Genomic DNA, 26,870 nt, shown 5'->3' with positions numbered 1-26,870 from the left:
TTTACTAGTGTATCTTTATGATAGAACTTTAGACTCAGTGACTGATGGCACATTAAAAACAAAAGTGTGACCATGTAGGTTTTATCCCAGGATGCAAGGAAGTTTCAATAAAAAATCTATTTGAGCAGAGGGAGGCTCATGAGCGAGGAGACATAACTGTGATTATGGCTGATTTGTGTTGTCATACAGCAGAAACCAACACAACATTCATTGTAAAGCAATCTTCCTCCCATTAAAAATTTTTTCAAAAATGAAGGACCATGAAAAGAAGAAAAATCTGTTTGTGTAATACACTGTATTAATAGGTTAAAGAAGAAAAAGCATAAAAGAAAATACCAAAAATGACAACAGAATTGAATATCCATTCCTGATACTTTTAGCAGTTTGAGAATAGAAGGAAATTCTCTTAATATTGAGGTTCTACTAAAAATCTAAATCAAAGATCATATTTAATGGTGAAATATTAGAAACATTCCCATTAAAATTGGAAGCAAATTGAGAATGCTTCTATGAAGAAAGTCCTATTCACAATAAGTACGTAAGATTATTGATGACAAAAGATGGGTAAGCTCTCTGAAAAAATATTCAGTATTATTGAAGGACATAAAAGAAGACTTGTAACTAATATATAATGTGTCTATATACATTAAGTAAGATATAATGTGTCTTTAGTGTTAATTGATACATGGACGGGAAAAGTCATATTGCAAAGATACCATTTCTCTTCAGATTACTCTGTAAAGTCATTGCGCTGTGCTCAGTTGCTAGGTCGTGTCTGACTCTTTGCAACTCCATGGACTGTAGCCTGCTAGACTCTCCTGTCCATGGGAATTTCCAGGCAAGAATATGGGCGTGGGTTGTCATTTCCTTCTCCAGGGGATCTTCCCGACCCAGGGATTGAACCTGTGTCTCCTGGATTGAACCTGTGTCTCCTGCATTGACGGGTGGACTCTTTACCACTGCACCACCCCGGAAGCCCGAAGTCATTGTGATTCCCATCAAAATCTCAATATGTTTTATAGAACTTACTAAGCTAATTCTAGCATTTATCTGGAAGAGCCATGGCAATTTAAAAACATGATCTACTGGTATAAAGAGGTCATATAGAGTTGTCACAATAGAGACTGTGATATTAGTCTAAGTATAGGCATATGGATAGGGTGGCCCTACTCTGTTTGCCTATGACAGTTCTAATTCATGCCTGTTGTCCTGTTAATAGGCTCCCTTTTGTTCCAAAGACTGTTCATTGAAATTACATGGGAAGTCCTGAAATAGATGCATTTGATTTATGACCTCGGTGCTATTAAGAATCAGTGGTAAAAAGGATGTCATTCAATAAATGGTATTGGGACAAAAAGAAATATAGTGTGGCCTTTATCTCACACAAAACATAAATTAATTACAGGGAGAATAAAGACTTGAAATGAAAAATAAAACTTTTAAAAGAATATATAGGACACTGTCTTGATGACTCCTGGGAGGAGAAGATAAGGGAGCTACCTTAGGACAGAAAAGGCAAATTTTGAGAGTAGAATGGTGATTGACAGGGACTGAGGGTATGGGAAACAGGGAGAACTTGGTAAAAGGGTACAAACTTTTAAGTTTTAGGATGTACAAGATCCAAGGAGCTAATGTATAGCATGATGATGATAGTTGATAATATCTTTTTGCTAAGAGAGTAGAACATATGTGTTCACACACACACAAAGTAAATATATTCAATGAGATGATGAATGTGGTAACTAGATGGTGAAGATCCTTTCATAATGTTATGTATATCGAATTAATTATCATTTGTACACTTATAAATGTATTGCAGTTTTGCTTGTCAATTCTGTCCCTGTAAAGCTGAAAACAGTGAAAAAAGACAGAAAAACAAATGATGAATTATAAGGCTACATTATCATTAAATACTTTTTTATGAATAAGAAAGCTCCATTAAACAGTATGGGAGAGCAAGCCCACATGCTGGGAGAACAGATTTCTAACACATGTAGGTAAATTTGAGGAAACAAAATTCCTGAAGATAAACTAAAAGCAATCAGCATACACACAATATAAAAAAAGGCACAAGATTTTAATTAGCATTTTATTGAAGAAAAATCTAAGATGACCATTCAGTTCAGTTCAGTTGCTCAGTCTTGTCCAGCTCTTTGCAACCCTGTGGACTGCAGCACACCGGGCCTCCCTGTTCATCACAAAAAAGAGTCTTAATTTTAATAGTAATCCTGCTAGTAAAGTTAAAAACATACTTGTCTTTTCATAGCGATTCCACTTCCAGATAGTGTGGCGAAATGTTCCTATATGAGTACAAGGAGGTATTTGTAAAAAACATTCATCTTAGAATTTTGTGTAATAGCAAAATAAAAATCTAAACCTAAAATTGTTGGGAATAATTTAAATTCTATAATCTGGAGAATTGATAAGTAAATTACATGTATGAAAATATTCCATATAGCATTTAAAATAATGAACTAAAACAAATATGTGTCAATATGGATAAATTTTAGAAACATAGTATTAGATTATTTTCCAGATAACTGAAAAATACTATTGATGTTTATAAATTCTGTCTTTATAATTCCTTTTGTCTTCTTTAAAATCTGAGAAATCTGCCAGTAGCAGTTATGTATAATGATTATATCGGAGAAGGCAATGGCACCCCACTCCAGTACTTTTGCCAGGCAAATCCCTTGGACAGAGGAGCCTGGTAGGCTGCAGTCCATGGGGTTGCTAGGAGTCGGACACGACTGAGCGACTTCACTTTCACTTTTTACTTTCATGTACTGGAGAAGGAAATGGCAGTGTTCTTGCCTGGAGAATCCCAGGGATGGGGGAGCCTGGTGGGCTGCCATCATCTATGGGGTCGCACAGAGTCGGACACGACTGAAGCGAGGTAGCAGTAGCAGTAGCAGCATAATGATTATATAGCTTTAATGTTTTTAAAAATAAAGAATAAAGTACAGTTTTCCCTGCATCAGAAAATGGTTTAGGTAATATCTAAGGTTCCTTCTAGCACTAAAGTGTACTTTTTTAGTGTTTCCAAACAGCAGAAAATCTTTTCTTAATATAGCATTTCTGACAGTCAAGGTTGTAAGTTCAAATATTGAGGATTATGAAGCCCGTTTCCCATACAGTTTGTAGTTTTTTAGCCTGTCCATCTGCCTGCCTATATTAAGCAATCAGCCAATACAGGGGTCAGAAAATTTTTTCTATAAAGGGCTAGGTAGGAAATATTTTAGGCTTGGAAGGCCATAGGCTATCAGAACTGCTCAGCTCTGCCCTTGTAGTGGGATACCTGCCACAGAGTTTTGCAACACTGTAAAAACAAATGCCAAAGCTGGAGTGATAGAGCTTGTTATTAATTAAATTTGGGTATCTTACAAGGCTTTGACTTAACATCTGTAAATAGCTTTATATAATGTAGATCACTAGTAAGTAGTTGTTTCAGTTGTTTCCCAAATCACTTTTATGAAACAGTTATTTTTGTGTCGTGACCTGCAGTAACTGAGTGTTTATCTACATTTATGTGCAGGGTCTAGGAAGTACATTTTTTCCTATTCAATTTCATGGGTTAGAATCAAGTGATTATGACCCTTCTTTGTGTGCAGAAAGTAGGCCTACCACGGTCACACTGGAGACTGCGTATCTAAAGGAAGCAGGGAAAGACCAATGTAACCTGAGAATTACCAAGCACTTTTTATCTCCGGAGCACTGAAACTGCGTGTGTTTAAGAACGTTTTAATACGAACCAGAGAGAGGATTTGAACCCATAAAGTAATGAAAGAAATATGTGTTCCTAGAGTGGTAATTCTGAAAAAAGTTGAGATTTTCAGACAAAAATGGTTATCTTACAAGTTGTTGTTGTTCAGTCGCTAAGTTGTGTCCAACTCTTTGCGACCCAGTGAACTGCAGCACGCCAGGCTTCCTTGCTTGTCCTTCACTGTTTTCTCCTGGAGTTTGCTCAAACTCATGTCCGTTGAGTCGGTGTTGCCATCCAACCATCTCATCTTCTGTCTCCCTCATCTCCTCCTGCCCTCAGTCTTTCCCAGTCTTTTCCAATGTGTTAGCTCTTTGCCTGTGTCAGGTGGCCGAAGTATTGGAGCTTCAGCATCAGTCCTTCAAATGAATATCCAGGGTTGATTCCCTTTAGGATTAATTGGTTTGATCTTCTTGCTGTCCAGGGGATTTTTAAGAGTCTTTTCCATCTTACCAAGTAACTAATTGTGTTTATTTTTTCCAACTAAAAATTGAATGTGTCTGTTTTTTTCAGAGACATCAAACCTGACAATATATTGATGGATATGAATGGACATATTCGGTTAGCGGATTTTGGTTCATGTCTGAAGCTGATGGAAGATGGAACGGTAAATAAAGATAAATTTTAAACTGTTACACCCTTCCTCCTTGTTTCCTTTATCTGTTTTAGAGTCCTTCTCTTTATATTATCTATCAAATATCCTTCTATCCATTTGTCTTTCTGTGCTTAACTTCCCTCCACTTAGGCATGCTTACTCATAATAAGGCTTGTCTATAAATTCATGCACCATTTTCTACTGCTTATATCAATGATTTTAAGATTGATATACTGTGCCTTTTTTGAGACTCTTGTTTGTTTCTTCTTTAGCATAACTTATTTTCACAGTTCCAGAGGACTGAAGAAAATAAATCCCAGAGGGAAAAAGAAAAGATGTGACTCCTTCACTTTCATTTCTTTTCTCTTTCTTTACTAGTTGTCTAGTTTTCCCGAGGGTCAGTGTATAACAAGTGAATGCTTTTTATCAGAAAATCGTCTAAGTTTTATGTTACCATTTGCTTTATTTCTGCTAACCCTCACTTCAGTTCAGTCACTCAGTCATGTCCCATTCTTTGAGACCCCACGGACTGCAGCACACAAGGCTTCCCTGTCCATCACCAACTCCCGGAGCTTGCTCAAACTCACATCCATCAAGTCAGTGATGCCATCCAACCATCTCATCCTCTGTCGTCTCCTAGACCCCTCCATTATATTCTCTCAATTACTTAATGGTTTACATGCCTCAATTTTATTCCATGTTTGTTGTAGTAGTAGTAATATTTATCTTAATTTCCTGGTTGTATAGTAGATGTCCAAATATACATCATTTTAATCGGTAGGAACTTTTTGAAAAGAAATTTGGTATAATACATTCCAAAGGCCACAAAAACATCCCATTATTCTGGACCAGTCATTTGACTTTTGAGAATTTACCCTAAGCAGATAACTTAGAAACTGGCAACCCACTCCAGTACTCTTGCCTGGAAAAATCCCCTGGATGGAGGAGCCTGGCAGGCTGCAATCCATCGGGTTGCAAAGAGTTGGACATGACTGAGCGACTTCACTTTTCTTTCTAGATTACTTATAATACCTACTTAATTGCCAGCATGTAACAAATTCATTTTGCCTTTTGGAACTTTCTGGAAATTTTTTAAAAAAATATTTTTGATCCCTGATGGGTTGAATCTGCAAATGTGTAACCAGGAGACATGGAGGGCCAACTGTATAAGAACATCTGAGAATTACCAAATAGTAAATTCTATCCATTTGAAAATCAAACAGATTACTTGAAATCAAGTAGTGCTGGAGGAGACACAGTGCTAGGGGACATTGGACTATTAGCTCTGGAGAGCTAGTTAAGATGTTTGTTACCTGTAAGTCTTACCCTAAACCTATCTAACAGCCTAAATCCAAGTCCTGGTAAAATCAACAGAGTATGAAAGTGCTCCTCCAGATGAAGAGGCTTGAGATGAATCTTTGTTGCTGTTGTTCAGTCGCTAAGTCATGTCTGACTCTTTTGTAACCCCATGGACTGTAGCCACCAGGCTCCTCTGTCCATGGGATTCTCCAGGCAAGAATATGGAGTGGGGTGCCATTTCCTCTTCCAGGGGGTCTTTCTGACCCAGAGGTTGAACCCACATCTCCTGCACTGGCAGGCAGATTCTTTAATACTCAGCCACCTGGGAATCAGGAGATGAATCTTAGGTTTTTTATAAATCTGCCCTTAAAGAGTAAACTGTAAGCCATCCCATATTCCACTTAGTATTTTTTTTTAACTGCTTAAAGAAGAATTAATATTCTTTAGAGGAAGATAGAAGAATTCATATTCTCTACAATGTCTTATTGACAGTGACCAGCATTCAATAAAAAATCACTAGACCAAAAATAAATAGTGGGTAATTTAAGTGATTGTGATGCAGAATTTAAAAATAAAAGTAGTCAGTAGAAACCTGGGTAGCACAGAAGTTGGATTTGCCAGACAAAAGACTAATGAAACTGTCATAAATACGTTCAAAGGAAGATATTACTCTTGGTAATTACACAGACAAGGAATGTCAGCAGAAAAATAAATCAAGTATATCTTTTTAGAATTTGATCATTATATTAATAGAAATAAAAAGTTCATAGGAAGAAGTTAATGGTGGATTAGAAATGAAAAAAGAAAAAGCCAGTGAATTTGAAGATAGATTAAGAGAGATCAAGCAATCTGAAGAACAGAGAGAAAAAGATTGAAGCAAAATTGATATAGGGGCCCTAGGGATGCATACAATTAAAAGCCTAGAAAAAGATGAGATAGTAATAGAAAACATTTGTAAAATTGATGGCTCAAGCTATTACGTATGATGAAAAACAGATTTAAGAATCCTGGTATATTTCAAGGTTATGAAAAGAACCATGCCTGGCCACATCACAATTAAACTACTGAAAATTAAAGATTAAAAAATAAAAATGGGAAGCAGCTAGAAGGAGAAAGCCATACATACTGTGGGAAAATGGTAAGAATAACCATTGACCTTTCATGAGAAATCACAGCATGATATCTTTAAAGTCCTGAAAGAAGAAAAAAAAGTCTCTAAGCCAAGAATTCTATATAGAATAAAAATACTCTTCAAAATGAAGACCTTTTCAGATAAATGAAAGAGGCCTGGATGCTAAAGGATGTCCACTACAAAGAAGCCAATTCCATTTGGATGCTTAGATCTGTCTAATAAAGAATATCAGATACGATAAATAAGATTCATAGGGTAAGAATAAAGAAAAAGACTATACTAATCTTTCTTTTCAAGTTTGCATAAGAAGACATCTGATTATTAAAAACAAAAATAAATGTAGTGTGGGTTTTATGACATGGGTGGAAATAAAAGATATGGCAATATCACACAAACTCTGTAAAACCGGTGTATGTAATTACTCTGCTCTAAGGTAACTGCACGTGTGGGAAGTATAAAATGGGAAGTGGACAGTGCTGGGTATGACATAAGAGGGAGAGAAATAGCATGGTGGTCTTGCTGAGTTGAGAAAACACAGATTAAAGTCAGGGAGGCTGTGGCACCATAAAGAAGTGGTCTGTAATTCTGAAGAGGAGAGAGATACACTGAAACAGAATTCCAGGGGAAGAGGTAGTGTTTGCCCAGTCCTGCATGTTATAAGCGTCTTAGATTCAAAGCTGGGACTCCTCTGGAGTCTGATGTTCAGCTCTCCAAATTCCTGTGCATTCCAGAATGCACTGAGTGCTATTTCTGTCTGTCTGTGTTTCCCTTGATCTGATTTATTTCTGAAATTCTGTAGAGTCAGAAATTCTTTCTAGTCATTCATTTTTTATTAATCATCTCCAAATTGTTTTTCTTGACATAATAGCGTGTTGGTCCTCCATTTAGAAAGTTATAATGAAGGAATCTTCTTTTTTACTTGTTTATTTTATTTTTATCAAGTGATGTTTACATATTTTAGGAAGACTTATCACAAAAACAGCATTCCTTTGTCCTAGGTCCTTCTCATCTCCAAATCTCTTTTTCTATAGACAGACACATACAAATCCTTCAGCTCTGTCTTCTGTTGTTTCTTTTATTTATTTTTTATTATCGTATTCATACTACTGTCTCTTGTTATTTAGTTGCAGATATTATCTACTAATTTCCCACCATGAAAGATGAGGATTCAGATCTCTTACACCTATCTCAACCAATCCTTATACATCCTATCTTCCCCATGTTGTAATTATCACATAGTCTTTCATTAAATCCTGTTCAATGTTTAAAAAATACTTCAGTTCAGTTCAGTCACTCAGTCATGTCCAACTCTTTGCAACCCCATGAATCGCAGCACGCCAGGCCTCCCTGTCCATCACCAACTCCTGGAGTTCACTCAGACTCACGTCCATCGAGTCCGTGATGCCATCCAGCCATCTCATCCTCTGTCGTCCCCTTCTCCTCCTGCCCCCAGTCCCTCCCAGCATCAGAGTCTTTTCTAATGAGTCAGCTCTTCACATGAGGTGGCCAAAGTACTGGAGTTTCAGCTTCAGCATCATTCCTTCCAAAGAAATCCCAGGGCTGATCTCCTTCAGAATGGACTGGTTGGATCTCCTTGCAGTCCAAGGGACTCTCAAGAGTCTTCTCCAACATCACAGTTCAAAAGCATCAATTCTTCAGCGCTCAGCCTTCTTCACAGTCCAACTCTCACATCCATACGTGACCACTGGAAAAACCATAGCCTTGACTGGATGGACCTTAGTCAGCAAAGTAATGTCTCTGCTTTTCAATATTCTATTTAGGTTGATCATAACTTTTCTTCCAAGGAGTAAGCGTCTTTTAATCGCATGGCTGCAATCACCATCTGCAGTGATTTTGGAGCCCCCCAAAATAAAATCTGACACTGTTTCCACTGTTTCCCCATCTATTTCCCATGAAGTGATGGGACCAGATGCCATGATCTTAGTTTTCTGAATGTTGAGCTTTAAGCCAAATATACTTTTACAAATATTATTTATGACTGTGCCATGCTGTTTATTTTAATTACATTTCTTTTCTTGAACAGCTCTTTGTTTTCCTTGGAGTAAGTGACTCATTTGCTTTGCTTAGTTTTCTGTATAAATCTCACTTTTGTTACTGTGTCCAACTCTTTGCAACCGTATGGAGTGCAGAGTGCCAGGCTTCCCTGTCCTTTACTATCTCCCTGAGTTTACTCAAGCTCATGTCCATTGAGTTGGTGATGCTACTAACCATCTCATCCTCTATTAGCCCCTTCTCTTTTTGCCCTCAATCTTTCCCAGTATCACGGTCTTTTCCAGTGAGTCGGCTTTTCACATCTTATGGCCAAAGTATTGGAGCTGCAGCATCAGTCCTTTCAATGAATATTCAGGGTTGTTTCCTTTAGGATTGACAGGTTTTTGATATCCTTGCTGTCTAAGGGAATCTCAAGAATCTTCTCCAGCACCACAGTTTGAAAGCATCAACTCTTTGGCACTCAGCCTTCTCACTAGTTTATCCCCAAACTCTCCACTACATTTAGGAAATTGAGCAATTCCTTTCTTTCTCAGACACAATGAATAACTTAGTGACTCTCTTGTTTGGAGGTTTGCATACTCTGATTCTAGTCTGTAGGCCCACTGTCCAATAGGCCTACTGTACAACTGTCATCCTAAAATTACCTTTCCTCATCATCATGGAATTTAATATGTTGCTTTCTAGTATTGGATCCTCTGTTTCCTGGATCCATTTGTGTGTGTCTTCTCAATTTAGTGGTAGTTAAGCAAGAGAGTTCCAGAAAAACATCTATTTCTGCTTTATTGACTATGCCAAAGCCTTTGACTGTGTGGATCACCATAAACTGTGGAAAATTCTGAAAGAGATGGGAATACCAGACCACCTGACCTGCCTCTTGAGAAACCTATATGCACGTCAGGAAGCAACAGTTAGAACTGGACATGGAACTACAGATGGGTTCCAAATAGGAAAAGGAGTACATCAAGGCTGTGTATTGTCACGCTGCTTATTTAACTTCTATGCAGAGTACATCATGAGAAATGCTGGACTGGAAGAAGCACAAGCTGGAATCAAGATTGCCGGGAGAAATATCAATAACCTCAGATAAGCAGATGACACCACCCTTATGGCAGAAAGTGAAGAGGAACTAAAAAGCCTCTTGATGAAAGTGAAAGAGGAGAGTGAAAAAGTTGGCTTAAAGCTCAACATTCAGAAAACGAAGATCATGGCCTCTGGTCCTATCACCTCATGGGAAATAGATGGAGAAACAGTGGAAACAGTGTCAGACTTTATTTTTCTGGGCTCCAAAATCATGGCAGATGGTGACTGCAGCCATGAAATTAAAAGACAGTTACTCCTTGGAAGAAAAATTATGACCAACCTAGATAGCATATTGAAAAGCAGAGACATTACTTTGCCAACAAAGGTCCGTCTAGTCAAGGCTATGGTTTTTCCTGTGGTCATGTATGGATGTGAGAGTTGGATTATAAAGAAAGCTGAGTGCTGAAGAATTGATGCTTTTGAACTGTGGTGTTGGAGAAGACTCCTGAGAGTCCCTTGGACTGCAAGGAGATCTAACCAGTCCATTCTAAAGGAGATCAGTCCTGGGTGTTCTTTGGAAGGAATGATGCTAAAGCTGAAACTCCAGTACTTTGGCCACCTCATGCGAAGAGTTGACTCATTGGAAAAGGCTCTGATGCTGGGAGGGATTGGGGGCAGAAGAAGGGGACAACAGAGGATGAGATGGTTGGATGGCATCACCGGCTTGATGGACGTGAGTCTGAGTGAACTCCGGGAGATGGTGATGGACAGGGAGGCCTGGCATGCTGCAGTTCATGGGGTCGCAAAGAGTCGGACACGACTGAGAGACTGAACTGAACTGAACTGAACCTCAGACAGGTTCCATTGGAAGTAAATATTTCATAATCTTGCATGTCTGAAAAATGCCTTCATTTCTATTCTTATACTTGATGAATAAATTGTCTAGACTGGACATAATATTATAGATTTGAACTTACTCTTCTCTTAGAATTTAGAAGACACTGCATTGTCTTTTAATTTACTGTTGAGGCATCTGATGCCATCCTAATTATCAAAGCTTCTGTTATAATCTTCCCCCCTTATTTGGAAGCCTTTAGCGTGTTATGTTTATTTCTGTTGTTCTGTAATGTTGTAATTATATAATTTTGTAATTATATAATTTTGTAATTATATAATTTTGTGTGGATCATTATTACCTGGATAGTTGCTTCAATTTTAACCTTTCCCAAAGTTTGTGAGTTTCTATATTAACTTTCAGCTTGCTTTTTGTTTCTCACATTGAAGTCAAAATTAAACAATTTAAATCACTATACGTTTATAAGAAGTCAGTTTTTGTGTGGGGATGTCTTGCTGTAATTCTTTTTCTTTCTATGAACCTGTTTTGGATGTTCTTGGCCATTTGTTTTTCCATATGACTGTTAGGATTGTATTATTGGTTTATATACATACAGACACATATAAACACCCCTTCACATATGCAAGCTTGTAGACGTTCACTGAATTTAGAGACTAATTTTGGGAAAACTTTGTCTATAACTTGCCATCTTCCCATCTGTGAATATGGTTTCTGTCTTCATTGTTGTAGGTTTCTCTTATTTGTGTAAAGTTTTATAATTATGTTCAGGTAAAGGTTAATTGTGTAAAGGTAAATTCATTACCTTTATTTGTTAGATTTGCTCCTAGATACCTTGTAGAGTTTTTTGTTTTGGGGCTATTATAAATGGATAACTTAAAATTTTGCATTTTAATAGTTTGCTGCTATTCTTTAGGACCACAGTTGACTTTTGTTTGTGTATTCATCCTGAAACAAGCAAGCTTGCTAAGCTTTTTTTTAATTAGTTCAAAACAATTTATAGATTCTATATGTATATTTTTCTATATAGACAATCTTATAATCTGCAAATAATGACCAGCTTTGTGTTTTGTCCTTTCCAGTCCTTACATTTTTACTTTGCTGTATTTTTTTTTTCCTATCATACAGTTAGTGATCTTCAGCACAGGATTAATGTTTAGGAATTGGGAGCTTCTCTGCGTTGTTCATAGCTTTATTGGTGTTTTCCCTGTAGTTTTAAGTTAAGTAGTATATTTGCTGGAAGCTTTTGGTATGTATTCTTCATCAGATTAAGGAAGTTTCTGTTTCTGATTGCCATGTTATGGTTGTTAATGTTGTACATTCAAATCATTTTTCTGCACTGTTGAGTGGATATCAGAGTGTTTTTCCTGTTATATGATGAGTGACATAGATTGTCCAGTGTTAAAGCATACATTCTTTGAATGTAAATGTAACTTTATCATCAAGCTTGTATTACTTGCTATCTTTGATCAAATTGCTAGATTGACCATGCTAAAATTTTATATTGGATTGTTACCTGAGATTCATATCTGACATTGATTATATCTGAGTTTGCAGTATAATTTTCCTTCTCAAATTTTTCTTGTCTGCCTTGTTTTGTATTTAGGTTGTTTTAGCCTTATAAAATGAACAGGGGAGCCATGTCCCCCACCCTTACCCATTTTGGATCTAGAACAGTTCTTATAATACTGGGGTTATCTGTTTCTTATGTAATTGGTGGAACTCACTTTAAATCACCTTTGCTTCAGTGAGGTTTTGTTTTCTTCTTATTTTGTTTGTTTTCCAGGTAGATTTTATATTGATTCAAACTTTTTAATGGTTATAGGTCTCTTTGGTTTTCTATTTCTTCCTGAGTCAGTTTTGGTAAGTTACATTTTTTTCTATGGAAATTATCTCTTTTCTCTGCATTTTCAATTTTATTTGTATAAAATTGTTCAGATTGCACTTTTTCTAGTTTTAAAATCTCCATTACATGCATATTTCACCACTTTCTTCATTCCTAATATTGTTTATTTATGCTTAACTTTTTCTTCGTAAGTTTTGACATAGAGCATTTTACTAAATATTTTCCAGCTTTAGTTAGAATTCTTCTGTGGACCATTAATTATTTAGATGTGTGCCTTTTAGTATTCATAGTACAATATTTACTTATCTGGTGTTTATAGAAAGTTTTCTTTTACTGAAGAGTGGATCTGTTTGTTAGCAGTTTTTTAGCATTTGTCAAGATTATGTTTTGATTTCGCATGGGCCAGTTCTTTTAACTATTACATATTTGTTTGAAATTATGAATCTTTTTCTAACTTCTGGTTGCAGATATCTGTAATAAGATAAAAGTTGTAAACTTTGTTCAAAATTTTAATATTCTTACTACCTCTATTTCTTTCTCATCTATTTATTATTTAAAAATCTTTACTATGATGTTGAATTTCTTAATTTTCCCTTATAATTTTCACAACTCTTTTGTAGCTGTGTTGTTAGTTACATATTATTTAGGATTGCTCTTCCATGGTATTTTCTATTTATGTTAATAAATGATTAAAAATCATAATAATCATCTTGGCCTTAGAATCTAGTTTGACTGATAATTAATACAGCTCCCTTAGCTTTCTTTTGTTTAGCATATGCCTGGCATATTTTTCCATCCTTTTTCTTAAAAAACGTTTCTTAGGTTCTATGTCTAGGTGCATTAAACAGATTATTGCTGATTTTTCAAAAAAATTTTCATTGTGGTTTTGTCATCTAATGTGATAATGGTGCTTTTTGATAGGTGAACTTAATCACTTGTGAATTTCATTATTTGTTTGTATTTCTTTCTAGTATCTTGGACTATTTACTATAGGTTTTGCTTGTTTGTTTGCATCATGCTTCCCACCCCCTTTCCTGCTTTTTGTTGGCTGAGTCAAATTTGTTTTTATTTCATTTTTTTTTTTCCTTTTTGAAAGTTATACATTCTATTTCAAATATTTTAATGTTTATCTTAAAAATTTAAGCATTTATCGTTTATGTTAAATATAGTTTTCCCCATATTCCTAATCAAAGAAAAAAACTTAGTGTATCTTATATACAAAAATTAGCTCGAAATGGATCAAAATCCTAAATGTAAGAGTTAAAACTTACATTTAAGGGGCAGAGGGAGAAGTTTTATGATATTGGATTTGGCAGTGATTTCTTGGATATGACAGAAGACAATATGCAACAACAAAAATAGAGGAATAGACTACATCATCATTAAAAATTTCTATGCATCACAAGATACAGTTGTTATAGTGAAACGGCAGCCTGTACAGTGGGAGAAAGTAGTTGCAAATTGTATGTCTGACAAGAGGTTATTATCCAGAATGTATAAAGAATTCCTGCAACTCAATAACAGACTAACAACCCAGTTCAAAATACGCAAAGGATTTGAAGTGATGTTTCTCCTAAGAAAATAGACGAATGACTCTGCATCACTAGTCAGTACGGAAATGCACATCAAAACCACAATGAGATACTGCTTCATACCATTAGGATGGCCACTATAAAAAAAAACAATAATAACAAGTTTTAGTAAAGTTGTGGGAAAATTGGAACCTCTGTGCACTGCTGATGGAGTTGTAAAATGCTGTAGCCACTGTGGAAAATAGTATAACAGTTCTTCAAAAAGCTGAAAACAAAATTACCATATGATCTAGCAGTTCCACGTTTGTGTACATATTCCACAGAAGGTAAAGCAGAGTCTCAAAGAAATATTTGTTCACCCGTGTTCACAGCACCATTATTCACAAAAGTCAAGGGATGTAAGCAACTCTGGTGTCCACTATAGGATGAATGGGGAAAAAAAATGTGGTATATCCATACACTGGAACGTTATTCAGCTTTAAAAGAACATCCTGATCCATCCTACAACATGGATAGACCTTTTAAAAAACATGCCAAGTGATATACACCAGACACAAACAAACACGTTATTGTGCGATTTCACTTGTATAAACTACCTAGAGTAGTCAAATTCTTAGCAGCTATAGTGGTGGTTGCTAGGGTCTGGGAGGAGAAGGGGATGGGGGAGTTATTATTTAATAGATTTTCAGTTTTGTAAGATGAAAAGAGTTTTAGAAATGGACGGTGGTGACGGTTGCACAGCAGTGTAAATGTACTTAATGCCACCGAACTATACACTTGGAAATGGTTATGGTGGTAAATTTTGTCATGGGTATCTTACCACAATTAAAAGTAATAATTAAGAAATAAATGAAAAAATAGAAAACCAAGGAGCTCGGAACATTTTAATCCTGATCACTCCCTTAGTAACTGGTTGTCTTCCGGTGTTTTAGTTCCATACTATTTTCCATCGTTTGAGTAGTTATTCCTTCCTCCTCCTCCCCCATCTCCTATCGCTGTTATTGCTCCTGCTCATCTTCATGTTACTCTTTATTGCCCTGTTTCTCCTTCATCATTATTTTATCCAGGTAGTCACCGTTTAGGTGCGTGCTAAAGTTGACCAATGTCTTTGCTCACAGGTGCTTCTGGTGTCACATTTCTTCCTCTGGATTATGTTTCTTGATTTGAAGTATATCCCTTAGTACTCCTGTTTAACTAAAAGAGTCTATATGTGGTAGTTTACTCACTCTTTGTATGAAAATATCTTTATTTAATCCCCATTTCTATTTTATAATTTAGGTGAGTAGGGAATATAATATTGACCATTACTTTGTTTCATCACTTTGAAAAATACAATTCCATTTTCTTCTAACAGCTCCATTAGCATTAATAATTCAGCTGTCGTTCTAATTATCATTTCTTGGGTAGAAAATCTCTTTTTATTTCAGAGGTTTTTAAAATCTCTTACCTTTAGTGCTCTGTAGTTTAACAAAGTGTACAGATGTGGATCTGATTTTATTTCTTCATATCTTTTATTTCAACAACTAGTTTTTTCCATTTTGGGACTTTATTTTTTTTCAGCTTTTTCTTATGCTTTAGATTTTTTAACATCTAATAATTTTAAACATACTTATTTTATGAAGTGGAACTGATAATTTTTTGAGGTCTGATTGTGGTGTGTGTTTGGATTTCTGGCTTTTGCTCATAAATGGAATGTTTCCTCATTTAGTTATATTATTGGATTCTGAACTCATCTTTTAGTGAATTTTTGTGTGTGAGAATTATATGAGGCCAAGTTTGAGCATGTATCCTCCAGGTAGTTTTGAATATGTTATGAGAAGCTTTCTAGGCGCCCCTAACCAGATGCCAGTGTTTTACCAGTTTCTTGGCTTGAGAATTTCTGAATCCCGGAAGTCCTGTGCATTAGAATCCCAAGTGGTGGGACTGTGTGACCTAAAAGTTACGAATTTCTAAAGGAGTAAATTTTTTTTCACATATGTCACTGTCTTTCTCTGCTGAATGGCAGATTTTGTAATTCACCTTTTTACTTACAATATACCCTTTAGGCCTGGAGAAGGGAATGGCTGCCCACTCCAGTATTTGTGCCGGGAGAATTCCATGGGCAGTGTAGTCTGGCGGGCTACAATTCTTGGGGTTACAGAGTCAGACATGACTAAGCGAATGGCTGACTGACTAACACACGCATGCATACGCACACCTCTTAGGATAAAGATTATATGGGGCAGACTTTTACTTCAAAACTCAAGTAAGCGCAGGATCTTTCCTTTTGACCTTATGTATATGTTAAAAGTCAAGTACCTAGAAAATGAAAACAATTTCCCAACTGCACTCCTGCTCTAATGCTTATTGCCCTGGTTTCTAATCATTTCTTGATTACATATATCTAAGAATGTCTCTTTATTTAAAGGCTCATTTATACATTTAGAAAATGTTTTTTATATTTTATCTAGTATTTTTAAGAGTTTTCAAGAATGTTCAAGTTACTTAATCTCAGTATTGCGAAAGAAGTCTGTTCTATAATTATTAAGAATGGTACTTTAGGAAATTCAGAGTATTAACCATTATTTTATCTTGAGAATGTTCATTTCTTGGTATGTTCTCTAAAAACATATAAAAAACTAATTTTCTTTTATTTTGGAATACCTTAAAAGATATGTGCCCAGGATCTGTTTTTAGCTGTTGTTTTCTAAGTTATATCTACATTGCCATAATTGTATGTTCTCTGTTTAGACTCAGTGTTTTGAAGAATATTTTTCCCCTTTTATAATTTTTTAAATAAATAAATAGTTTGCAGGACATTATTAACATTTATTTAGTTAGATTATCATTAAAATGTTTTAAAATAATCTCCAAGCTGCTTATAATAGTAGCCAGGTTTTTTTCTATTTCTTTCCCCACATAATTAATGGTAAAACTTTCAAAGTTCCACTTAAAATATGGCAGTGTTGGACAGATAATATCAAAAATAAGAATGTTCTAAAATAAATATTCAATTTGTGGTTCATGGCTGTGGTGTTCAAATCATATATCTTTACTGTAAGTGTAGTCAACTAAGTCACAGCTATAATAAACATTCTATAGTGTTGAAAATCTGGAGAACTTGTCGGTGTGGTAATTATATATATTTTAAGTTATATGGACAAGGAGACTAAATTCAGATAATGACAAAATTGAAGTTGTTATGAAATAGTGCTTATTGTGTTTCTATATAAAAATTTCTAACTAAAATAATTATTTATTTCTAATATATTATGGTTGATTACTAACAATGTGAACTTCTTCAGGTCCAATCCTCAGTGGCTGTTGGAACTCCAGATTATATCTCTCCTGAAATCCTTCAAGCCATGGAAGATGGAAAAGGCAGATATGGACCTGAGTGTGACTGGTGGTCTTTGGGGGTCTGTATGTATGAAATGCTTTATGGAGAAACACCATTTTATGCAGAATCTCTGGTGGAAACATATGGAAAAATCATGAATCACAAAGTTAGTATATTTTACTATTTTTCACATTAGTGTGGCAAATAATACACATAATAAAATTAAAATGTGATATTTAAAAAGAGAATAATTTTCCAAAAACAATAAATAATCTAATTTCTATGCTAGTAGGGAACATGACCAACATGAGTAATCAAAGTCCATAAATTATTTTTTAATCTATAAATTGTATATAAAATTGATAGTCTTCATCTTGTAATTTATCAGAGATGCTAATAAGTAAGACAATTAAATGATCTCTCCAGTAGAGTAACAAAGATCATGAGCAGACAATTTATCATTACTACTATAGCAGAGACATTACTTTGCCAACTAAGGTCTGTCTAGTCAAGGCTATGGTTTTCCTATGGTCATGTATGGATGTGAGAGTTGGACTGTGAAGAAGCCTGAGTGCCGAAGAATTGATGCTTTTGAACTCTGGTGTTGGAGAAGACTCTTGAGAGTCCCTTGGACTGCAAGGAGATCTAACCAGTCCATTCTGAAGGAGATCAGCCCTGGGATGTCTTTGGAAGGAATGATGCTAAAGCTGAAACTCCAGTACTTTGGCCACCTCATGCGAAGAGTTGACTCATTGGAAAAGACTTTGATGCTGGGAGGGATTGGGGGCAGGAGGAGAAGGGGACGACAGAGGATGAGATGGATGGATGGCATCACTGACTCGATGGACACAAGTCTGAGTGAACTCTGGGAATTGGTGTCGGACAGGGAGGCCTGGAGTGCTGTGATTCATGGGGTCACAGAGTCGGACACGACTGAGCAACTGAACTGAACTATAGTATAAGTGTAATCATGACTAGAATGCATTTAAAATTCTCGATCTTAATAATAATAGATAGATGAAATCCAAATTAAAATAAGAATGGTATACTTTTTCTCCCTGACAAATTGGCAAAGATGAAAAGAAAATAGTACTCTTTACTATAAATGATCCATTGAGAAGAACAGTGTTAGACATCATTGATAGGGGCGTAAATTGATATAATCTTTCTGTCAAGAAGTCTGTAAGTATTCATCAACAACCTTAGAAATAAATGGTTAAAACTTTTGGTTGAGCACCTTCAATACTAAGAATCTACCATAAGGAAATATTCACAGAACAAAGCTATATCTGTAAGAATACTTGTCCCAGTATTATTTATGATCATCAAACATTGGAAACAGTCCAGATACACAGCAGGAAAGAATAAAATTTTAATCCATTTAATACCAAATGAAATAGATTGTATGAGAGGAGGGAGACTCTGATTATCAGTCTCAGAAGATTATGAGTAATTGCAAAAACCTAGAATATGAATAGGAATATCCCATAAAGGGAGTGGTAATCTGTTCTTTTTAATTTGTTATGGTAGTACAGTTATAATTAATTGCTATATATAGTTGTTGTTAGGTGCTAAGTCATGTCCGACTGTTTTGTGTCCCCATGGACTGTAATCTGCCAGACTCCTCTGTCCATGGGATTTCCCAGCCAAGACTACTGGAGTGGGTTGCCATTTCCTTCTCCAGGGGATCTTCCTGACCCAGGAATTGAACCCAGGTCTCTTGCATCGCAAGCGGATTCTTTACTACTGAGCCACCAGGGAAGCCTCAAATACACATACACACACGCACAGGCACACACACGCACGTTAGTTTTACAAAGTTGATGCTTTTCTGTCTGGCTGCAAAGTTATCAAGAGTTTGAAAACAAGAAATAGCTCCAAAGTTGTCAATAGCATGTAAAGCATTTCTGATAGGAGGCATTGCACTGTAACATGGTTGTTGAGAGCACAGACTCTGGAATCAGACAGTTTCAGTTCAAATCCTAGCTCTACCATTGATTATGTAGCCTTTGGCAATTGTTTTAACTGTTTCTTTGTTTCCTTTCCTATAAAATTAGAGTAATACAGTGGCTCTGCGGATTAAATGGGCTAAACAAGTAACATACTTCTAGTAGTACATGTTATATTCTTTCCAAATGTTTAGTATTAATCATTAGTTGTGTGACTTATATGAACGTTATCATATAATCAATATCATATTGATTATGATATAATCGTTATCATAAATCAATCACATATACTATTGATTATGTAAATTCTATTACATTTAGTGAATTCTTTTTATTTTGACAACATTTAAGGTGTTTTTACATTTAACTTATTCTTTCTGTAGTACCTGTATGACTAGGTTACATATGAAAAGTTCTTTTACAAAAATGATCCTTTTAAATTTATTCTTGACTCTCCTTTAGTGTCAGTACTTCGTACCAGTACATATTTATTAGATATTTTAAAAAGTATATATGTTTTTAAGAAGGTCAGTGTTAGCTTCAACCTACTTAGGAAATTAGTGATTTATATTTTGTTTGTATTATTCTCTATTTAGGAGAGGTTTCAGTTTCCCCCGCAAGTGAGTGATGTGTCTGAAAATGCTAAGGATCTTATTCGAAGACTCATCTGTAGCAGAGAACATCGACTTGGTCAAAATGGAATAGAAGACTTTAAGAAGCACCCATTTTTCAATGGAATTGATTGGGATAATATTCGAAACTGTGAAGCACCTTATATTCCAGAAGTTAGTAGCCCAACAGATACGTCGAATTTTGATGTGGATGATGATTGTTTAAAGAATTCTGTGAGTATGATTGTTTAAAGAAGTTCTGTCTCTCTGCTTTTTTTAAAAAATATATATGGTTATAAAGAAATTTTATAGGCCACCTTACCATTTATCACTTCAACAGCTGTCAAGGCACATGTAGACCTTGAAAAAGACCGCTTACTTACTGAAAGAGATCTGAAACAAGAGGGCAGAGCATCTCCTTGTTCCGCTCTGGCTGGGAACATGTGTGTAGGGCAGTGCAAATTTTTCTTTGCTCTGTAAATATCTGAAAATAACTACAAAAGTATTTGTGAATATTGGTTTGGGATTACAAATAAAATTTAACAACTAGGCAAATTCACATATATGGAATACATGAATAATGATTGTACTCTCAATATCCATCAGACTTTAAATCTTTCTTTTCTTTTTATTAGAATTCTACAGTAGCAGTGTTTCTGGTCTAAATTTTTTATCACTAAACGTCTAGACCAAACTTATCAGTGTTTGTAAATTGTTGACAGTGAATTTTTATAGCCCAGTCTGCAGGTTATAGTTATTCCTGTTTTACCGGATGTTTCTTCCTCCTTTAGGAAACGATGCCCCCACCAACACACACTGCCTTTTCTGGTCACCATCTGCCATTTGTTGGTTTTACATATACTAGTAGCTGGTAAGTTTGAAAAGTTAATGTGATTTGGATAATTTAAAGCAAATTAAAAATGAATTGAGGTTTTAAAACTATAATGCATAAGAGAACCTTGTAAGTAAAAAAAATTTTTTTAATAGCTTGAAGCTGCTTCTAGGAAAAGTTAGCCATTATGAAGTGAATAAAACATATTAATATAAGAATCTTAACTCATTTTGGGGGGAGAAAAAATAGAACACAGAGAGAGCTCAGAATCTGTTAGCAATGGAACAGGAATTAGAAGTCTTAGGCTATCGAAGAAACATTTTCTAGGTTCCAAACATCAGTCTTTCAACCTATCGATCTTAGCCCTCTTTCCACTAACCCTCATTCTCCTTCTATCTTCTGTTTCCTTCTTGTGAAAGTGAAAGTCGCTCAGTCATGTCCAACTCTTTGTGACCCCATGGACTATACAGTCCATGGCATTCTTCAGGCCAGAATACTGGAGAGGATAGCATTTGCCTTCTTCAGGGTGTCTTCCCAACCCAGGGATCGAACACAGATCTCCTGCGTTGCAGGCGGATTCTTTACCAGCTGAAGCCACAAGGGAAGCCCTGTTTCCTCCTTACCATTCCTTGACTTTCACTGAGAATGGTTACAGTCACTCCTTGGGAGCTTCTCAGTTCCTGACCATCTCATTCTACGACGTTGGTCTTGCTAAGCTGCCATTCCTATTACAGCTCAGTTTTCTGCCTGTACCAGTGCAGTTCAGATTGTCTAGAGGAAAATATCTGAGTGTCTTACTGCTCTCACTTTAAGTTCATGATTACTAATCCCAAGTGCCCCTTATTGCTGCCTGGCAAATATGCTGCATTACCCTAGCGTATTCACTCTTCACTCTCCTAGGTAACTATTTCCTGCTTTATACTTTGCCTCTGAAACCTCTGTCGTTCTTACTCTTACCTGAATACCTTCCTTCCCCTTTCACAGAGAGATCGGAGCGATCAGCAGACGGCTTCCGCAGGCCGCATCATACATACCTCTAGACCCACACGCTCTTCTTCATGTGTATGGCCATGTGAGCTCCCTACCCAGTGCCCATCCCTTCTGTTCCTTCTTGCCTACTCTAGTGCGTTGCTGTTACATCATAAAATTTCCCCTGTGTGTAATTTGCATAGCAGATCATTTCCATCAGCTTACAAAATGTAGGTTTTTCTTTCATCTTAAAGCAAAATAGAAAAACTCTCTTAATCCAGCTTTCTTTACCTGCTACCAACCATTTTTATGCTCTTCAATACAGCAAAATTACTTCCAACTGTTGCCCTGGCTTTGTCCATTTTTCTCATCCTCTTCTTTCTTGGTACCATTCCAGTCAAGTTTGTGCTCCCGTCACTTGACACAAACTGATTTTTATCGATGTCACTGCTGGCCTCCCTGGCGCTAAGTTTGATGGTCATTTCTTTGGTCCTAGTCATCCTTATTTGCCTAGTCTCATCTCCTTGCCACAGCTCCTTCCCATTACAACACTTTCCAGGACACTTGCCTCATTTCTCCTTGTCTTTCTGGCCACTCCCACTCATTCTCCACATCCCTCCTAATTTCCTGTGGCTTGTGGCTTTGTCTTTGAATCTTTTCCATTTATGCTCTCTGATGCTCCCCTAGGTGGTATTTGCTGATGACTTCTAAAATGTATATTTCCAGCTGAAGCCTCTCTTCTACTTAAAATCTCTCTTACTCACCTACTTCAGATGTTCATAATGTCATTTCTTAAATTTCTCTGAACCTATCTGATTGATTCTGCTAAATGATAAGTCATAGTATGTCAGTCACCTGTGCAGGACCAATCCTCACTGCCCCTACCTCCAGTGGCTTCATATCTTAACGCCAGACAAAGTTCTTCTGAGATCCAACAAGGCTCACTTTACCTTTCTCATTTTGCTTCCTACTGCTCTTGTCCTTGCTCACTTTGCAGCCCCCCAGGTCTCCTTTCTGGCCTCTGAACATGCCAGAGAACTCTTACCTCAGGACTTTTGCACTTCTTTTTTTCTTGTATTAAGTTTATTTTATTGAAGTACACCTGATGGTGTGTTTGTACTTCTGTTCCATTTGCTGGGAATGTCTTTCCTCTCATATTACCTTGACAGGGCCACTTATTTTTTCTGGACTTTTTCAAGGTTACTTTCTGAGTGATGACTTTCCTGACCACTTTATCTACACTTTAATTTACTCCCCCTCAATACTTCATTTCAAAAGGCAGAAAGGGGAAATGAAGTTGCCTTCCTTTCCTGTTTTTTGTTTTCTTCCTAGCCTATTAACACTACCATGTACTGAGTATTTTCCTTGTTTGTTTGTCTCTGCCACTGGAATAAAAGCCTCTATATAGGCACATTTTGTCTGTTCTGTTCACTGCTGAGTGTCCAACACTTCAAATGTTTTTAATTAAATTGTATTGAGTTAAAGCATTTCACTTAAACATTTTTAATCAAAGTATATAGTTGATACACAAGTTACAGATATACAGTATACTAATTCACACTAGTTAAAGTTATACTCCATTTATAGTAATTATAAAATATTGGCTATATTCCTTGTGTTGAGCAGTATATCTTTGCTTATGAAGCATTTAATATAAGTAGCTTATGAAAGCTATTTATAATTCCACAGAAGACCGTGGTTGGTGCTTTTGATTGCTGTTTCACTTAGGTGGTCACATTGTTTTAAGCTACCAGTAACCCTTCAGCAAGCTTCATTTTATAATTTATCGTTACTAGAATAAATTCAAGATAATTAGGACTAGTTAAGTTTTTATTTTCAAAAATGCTTCTAAGGAATTCTCTGCTGAACTTAGGACTTGGTGCTTCCAGTGCAAGTAGCCTGGGTTTGATCCCTGGTTGGGAAACTAAGATACTGAAAGCCATGTGGCACAGCCCCTGCTTCCAAAAGGTTGTTTATGGTGATTTTGGGAAAAAAAAAAAAAAAAAAAAGTATTTTGTAATCACTCCAGATGGCTAGTTTAAATAGATGTTCAGATCCATGTTTTAAATGAACAGTTTCAAAAGGTTATCTTTTCTCTTCAGACTTATTATTTCAATGTAAACCCATATTTTCCCTTTTTTTTTTTCTCCCAGTGTTCTTTCTGATCGGAGCTGTTTAAGAGTTACAGCTGGTCCCATGCCATTGGATCTCGATGTTAATGTGCAGAGGACTCTAGATAACAACTTAGCAACTGAAGCTTATGAAAGAAGAATTAAGCGCCTTGAGCAGGAAAAACTTGAACTTAGTAGAAAGCTTCAAGGTAAATATATTTTAAAGATAATGTTTTCCCTTTTTTGTGTTGGACTCACAGTGTAGAAGCTGTTTATTGTAAGTGATTGTTTTATCTTGAAAAGAACTTTTTTTATTAAATGGAAAAATGAAATTTATGCAGAATACAGTATAAATACAGTATAATGCTGTGTTGCTGTGCTTAGTTGCTCAGTCATGTCCAACTCTTTGCAACTCTATGGGCTGTAGCCCACCAGGCTGCTTTGTCCATGGGGATGGACAAATCCCCATGGGGGATTTGACAAGAGTAGATTTGACAAGTCCAGACAAGAATACTGGAGTGGGTTGCCATGCCCTCCTCTAGGGGATCTTCCCAACCCAGGGATCGAACCCAGGTCTTCTGCATTGCACGCAGATTCTTTACCGTCTGAGCCACCAGGGAAGCTCCTACAGTTTAATACCACTCACATAAACTCACAAAACTAACAGTAAACAACAAAATAGCATTTGTTTCCCACAAGTACATATTTATGTATATGAATCTGTGGGAATAAATACCTCTGGGGAGTGGAAAGTAGTATTCAATACTACTAATGAAAATGGAGCCCATCTCATCCTATCAGTTCAGTTCAGTTCAGTCGCTCAGTCGTGTTCGACTTTTTGCAACCCCATGAATCGCAGCACACCAGGCCTCCCTGTCCATCACCAACTCCCGGAGTTCACTCAGACTCACGTCCATCGAGTCAGTGATGCCATCCAGCCATCTCATCCTCTGTCGTCCCCTTCTCCTCCTGCTCCCAATCCCTCCCAGCATCAAAGTCTTTTCCAATGAGTCAACTCTTCGCATGAGATGGCCAAAGTACTGGAGTTTCAGCTTTAGCATCAGTCCTTCCAAAGAAATCCCAGGGCTGATCTCCTTTAGAATGGACTGGTTGGATCTCCTTGCAGTCCAAGGGACTCTCAAGAGTCTTCTCCAACACCACAGTTCAAAAGCATCAATTCTTCGGCGCTCAACCTTCTTCACAGTCCAACTCTCACATCCATACGTGACCACAGGAAAAACCGTAGCCTTGACTAGACAGACCTTTGTTGGCAAAGTAATGTCTCTGCTTTTGAATATGCTGTCTAGGTTGGTCATAACTTTTCTTCCAGAGAGTAAGCGTCTTTTAATTTCATGGCTGCAGTCACCATCTGCAGTGATTTTGGAGCCCCCAAAAATAAAGTCTGACCCTGTTTCCACTGTTTCCCCATCTATTTCCCATGAAGTGATGGGACCAGATGCCATGATCTTCGTTTTCTGAATGTTGAGCTTTAGGCCAACTTTTTCACTCTCCTCTTTCACTTTCATCAAGAGGCTTTTAGTTCCTCTTCACTTTCTGCCATAAGGATGGTGTCATCTGCATAACACTTTATATAAGACTCCCTACCATATTTCCTCAGTCCTTAAATATTCTAGCTTCTAGCGAACTGTCATTCTCTACAGTGTGACTCCTGTTGTAATATTTGGTGATTTTAAAGTGCGTGTTAGTGAACCTTTTAATATTCTGACTTCTTTGTTGGTTCTTCACTTTCAGTGAGCTTGTTCTCCACCCTATCTCTACCACTCCTTCTGGTGGTAGTAAGACATATATTAGATTACAGTGTCTAAAATTCTTTATTAATCTCAATTTCAAGCAAACCTGCTGTATATTCCTGCTCATAATTTTCTAGTTAACTCTCTCTGGTGTCTTATGTGGTGTCCTTCAATTCCACCGTTACCTATAATTCTATCACCCTTTCCCTATTCCCCTTATACCCTCAGGTCTCATTCTTGGTAAATCTTAATTATACCCTTACATACACTCTTAAATCTATTGCTCCTCTTTCTGTTAGTCACACTCCTTTGGCAGAACCCCAACCATGTTTAAATACTTTGCATGTAACTATGTGGCTAAAAGTTGCTTACTGAAAACACACAACATGCCAGCTAATCCCACTTGAAATTCCTGAAAACTAATCTCAAATTTACTAAGACCTTGATGCTGCCCAGCAATCCTACTTTTTTTCCGTAGTTCATTTCTCTTGACTGTGTTGCAAAATCCAATGATTATTTCCCGGTCTTCATCTTCTAGCCTATTAGAATATGACCCAGTTGATCATATCCCTCTCCTGATAGCACTTTTTCTTGGCTTTTGGAGCACTTTATCTCCTGGTTTTCTTTTTCTTAATAAACCAACTGTTTCCAGTCTCATTTGCTGATTTGTCCTGAACTCAGACCTTTCAAACATCTTTTTTCGTTTTCTTTATGTGTATACCCAGAAGTGGAATTGCTGTATCTTTAAGGTACATTTCTTTTTGAATTTCTGAGGACCCTCCATATAGTTTTCCAGAGTCTATAAGGGTTCCCTTTTTACCACATCCTTACCTACACATGTTGTCTCTTCTTAGATATTTTAACAGGTGTGAGGTGATATCTCTCTGTGGTTTTGATTTGCATTTCTCAGATGATCAGTGATGTTAAGCATCTTTTCATGTGCCTTGTCGCTCATTTATAATGTTCTCTTTGCAGAAATGTCTGTTTAGTTTTTCTGCCCTTTTAGAAGTCAGCTTGCTTGCTTTGTTATAAAGTTGTATGAGTTCTATATATATATTTTGGATATTAACACTTTATCCAATGTACAGTTGCAAAATTTTTCTGCCATTCTGTATTTTTTTTCTTTTTTTGCTATATAGACACTCTTGAGTTCGATGTAGTCTACTGATTTTTTTCTTTTGTTGTATTCTTGACGACATATCCAAAAAAATCATTGCCAAGGCCAGTGTTAAGGAGCTTTTTTTTTTTCACTACATTTTCATCTGTGAAACATATGGT

At 36.4% G+C, this 26,870-nt stretch overlaps 1 protein-coding gene across 21 annotated transcripts in view; it reads left to right on the top strand.

Annotated features, from left to right (window-relative positions):
• Positions 1–26,870, top strand: part of CDC42BPA (CDC42 binding protein kinase alpha) — a 298,329-nt gene that overhangs the window by 138,155 nt on the left and 133,304 nt on the right. For all 21 annotated transcript variants that reach the window (XM_004013640.6, XM_060396358.1, XM_060396357.1 and 18 more), the window contains 5 exons: positions 4,274–4,367; positions 17,335–17,535; positions 19,915–20,163; positions 20,721–20,800; positions 23,884–24,050. In XM_004013640.6, the coding sequence (XP_004013689.2) occupies positions 4,274–4,367; positions 17,335–17,535; positions 19,915–20,163; positions 20,721–20,800; positions 23,884–24,050 (791 nt within the window). The remainder of the gene's footprint in view (positions 1–4,273; positions 4,368–17,334; positions 17,536–19,914; positions 20,164–20,720; positions 20,801–23,883; positions 24,051–26,870) is intronic.

The sequence above is a fragment of the Ovis aries genome, chromosome 12 (genome assembly GCF_016772045.2).
Source record: "Ovis aries strain OAR_USU_Benz2616 breed Rambouillet chromosome 12, ARS-UI_Ramb_v3.0, whole genome shotgun sequence".
Taxonomy (NCBI): domain Eukaryota; kingdom Metazoa; phylum Chordata; class Mammalia; order Artiodactyla; family Bovidae; genus Ovis; species Ovis aries.
This window is presented reverse-complemented; position numbering and strand designations above follow the sequence as displayed.